The sequence below is a fragment of the Gymnoscopelus braueri genome, assembly GCF_963280865.1.
Source record: "Gymnoscopelus braueri genome assembly, chromosome: 23".
NCBI lineage: Eukaryota > Metazoa > Chordata > Actinopteri > Myctophiformes > Myctophidae > Gymnoscopelus > Gymnoscopelus braueri.
In genome coordinates, this window is record NC_137625.1 from 9,807,143 (window position 1) to 9,809,642 (window position 2,500).

The 2,500-nt window shown below is 48.2% G+C and overlaps 1 protein-coding gene across 1 annotated transcript in view; it reads left to right on the forward strand.

Moving 5' to 3' along the window:
* foxp2 (forkhead box P2) overlaps positions 1-2,500 on the forward strand; it is a 162,519-nt gene that overhangs the window by 69,179 nt on the left and 90,840 nt on the right. Inside the window, 1 exon segment of the mRNA XM_080420620.1 lies at positions 242-436. Within this exon segment, the coding sequence (XP_080276746.1) occupies positions 254-436 (183 nt within the window). The 5' untranslated portion in view covers positions 242-253.

The window sequence follows — 2,500 nt, forward strand, 5'->3', positions numbered from 1 at the left end:
GTAGATCTGCTATTTTTCGCTATCTTGGGATTTTTTCTTTTTTCTTTTTACAAATTGACAAATTCGAAAACATTTTTCAAAAGAAATTAGAAAAATATCGACCTTTTTTTTTCTTCTTCTTCATTTGCCAAAACTTAGGGACCGCCTGGGTTAAAGTGGGCGAAATAATAATAATAATTTGTCAACGAGGAGAAGAAGATGGAGCCCTAACCCCGGTCCCTTCTTATGAATCATCTCCTAGGTGTTTAAAGTCATGATGATGATGATGCAGGAGCCGGCCTCGGAGACAATAAGCAACAGTTCAATGAGTCACAATGGAATGAGCACCCTAAGCGGCAGCCAATTAGAGGCTGGCAGTAGAGATGGCAGATCAAGCGCTGGCGACGCGAGCAGCGAAGTAAGCACAGTTGAGCTGCTGCATCTGCAACAACAGCAGGTAAGTTGTGTTTCCTCTCCGTCTCTCTCTCTCTCTCTCTCCCTCTCTCTCTCTCTCACTGTCTCCTCCTCTCTCTTCCCTCGCTCTGCTCCTCTCTCTCTCTCGCTCTCTCTCTCTCTCTCTCTGTCTCTCTCTCTCTCTCTCTCTCTCACTCTGCTGGGTTCTGCACGGGCAACATTGTGGATTTTCTAAACAGACGAGAGAGAGGCACTCGGAAATCACACATTTTGTTTTGTTTTTGGGAAGGAATGAGGTAGTGTGTTTTATTTTTTTTTGTGTTAATGAGCTGTTTTGCATTGTTGGTGTTTGTTTGTTTGTTTGTTTGTTTGTTGGTTGTTTTTTTGTTTGTTTTTGTGCTGTTTTGGACTGTTAGACTGTCACTGATGTTGTGGTGTTCAGCTGGAGACAGGTTGGGATGTAGCTTGCTAAGGAAAAATTATGTCTCTTTTTTCTGGTGTTTCTATTGGCATTTGAATGAGTGTGTGTGTGTGTGTGTGTGTGCGTGTGTGTGTGTGCGTGTGTGTGTGTGCGTGCGCGTGTGTGCGCTCACTCGCGCACGCATGCTGAGAGCACGTTACAGCTGAGGCCATGTGCGGGCATGTGTGTGAGAGACAGAGAGAGAGAGAGAGAGGTTGAATGTGAGCTTCGTACGGAGCCAGCTTGGTGTGCATGTGCGTGTGTGTGTGTGTGTGTGTGTGTGTGTGTGTGTGTGTGTGTGTGTGTGTGTGTGTGTGTGTGTGTGTGTGTGTGTGTGTGTGTGTGTGTGTGTGTGTGTGTGTGTGCGCATGCGCTTGCGTGTGTGCGTGTGAGAGAGAGAGAAAGAGAGAGATGAGAGACACAGTTTGTGAAAGGGAAGAAAAGAGTTTCTATGAAAGTAAGCACGAATGTGTGTGCATGTGTCCAGTGCGAGTGTGTGTGTCTGTGTGCACAATAGACAATGTGTGTATTATGTGCATGTGTCATGGTCATTCTGTATCCACCAGAGGGCCTCCTAACTCGACTGTAGTTTCCTACTGGCTTCTCTCTCACACACACACACACACACACACACACACACACACACACACACACACACACACACACACACACACACACACACACACACACACACACTCACTCACAGAGTGTTGTGGGAGAAACCTTTGACCGGGTCACTCCTAAAAGACAAATCTGCATGCTCTCTCTCTCTCTCTCTCTCTCTCTCTCTCTCTCTCTCTCTCTCTCTCTCTCTCTCTCTGTGTTAGTGTCTCAACCATGCTCAAAATGGGGGGGGGGAATGCAAAGGATTATTGACACATTGATACATTTCTTCTGTACTGTTATCCAGACAGTTGGGGTTGTTGCCATCCACAGTACATTTTTCCCCACACCCTGTGTGTGTGTGTGTGTGTGTGTGTGTGTGTGTGTGTGTGTGTGTGTGTGTGTGTGTGTGTGTGTGTGTGTGTGTGTGTGTGTGTGTGTGTGTGTGTGTGTGTGTGTGTGTGTGTGTGTGTGTGTGTCTGTGTGTGCACGCGCATTCCCACGTGCACATTGTCAGAGCTATCATCTAATTCACACAATTGCTATTGTTTTCATTTGCATAGATGTAAAGCAGACTTATTCTTTTTCAAAAGCATCCATTGCCTGTAGGGCTAGTATCATTGATTGTTGCTCCGGGCTCGTTGGTGAAGTGTGTGGGAGGGAGGGGGGGGGGTTTATGGTAAGGGAACGCAGGCTGGTGGGGTGGGCTCGAGGGGCTGGGTCGGGACAGGAGTTGTGAAAGTCAGGCGCCGAGAGGAGTAGAGAGGAGTCAAGTGTCTCTCATGTCTTTTCACGGTGAATGATGGCTTTGACAGTTTGCCAAAAGAGCAGCGGGGGACAGAGGCGGTCGCCGGGAGGGGTCGTGGGGGCTGGCGCTTCTGGCCGGGTGACAGGGTGTGTGTGTGTGTGTGTGTGTGTCTGGGGGGGGGGGGGGGGGTTGCACAGCCGGCTCCTGTTGTGTAGGGAAGGAATTATGTGAAAGCATGTGCATTTGTGTGGTTTATGTGTGTGGCATGCTTTTGTAGCGTGTGTGTGTGTGTGTGT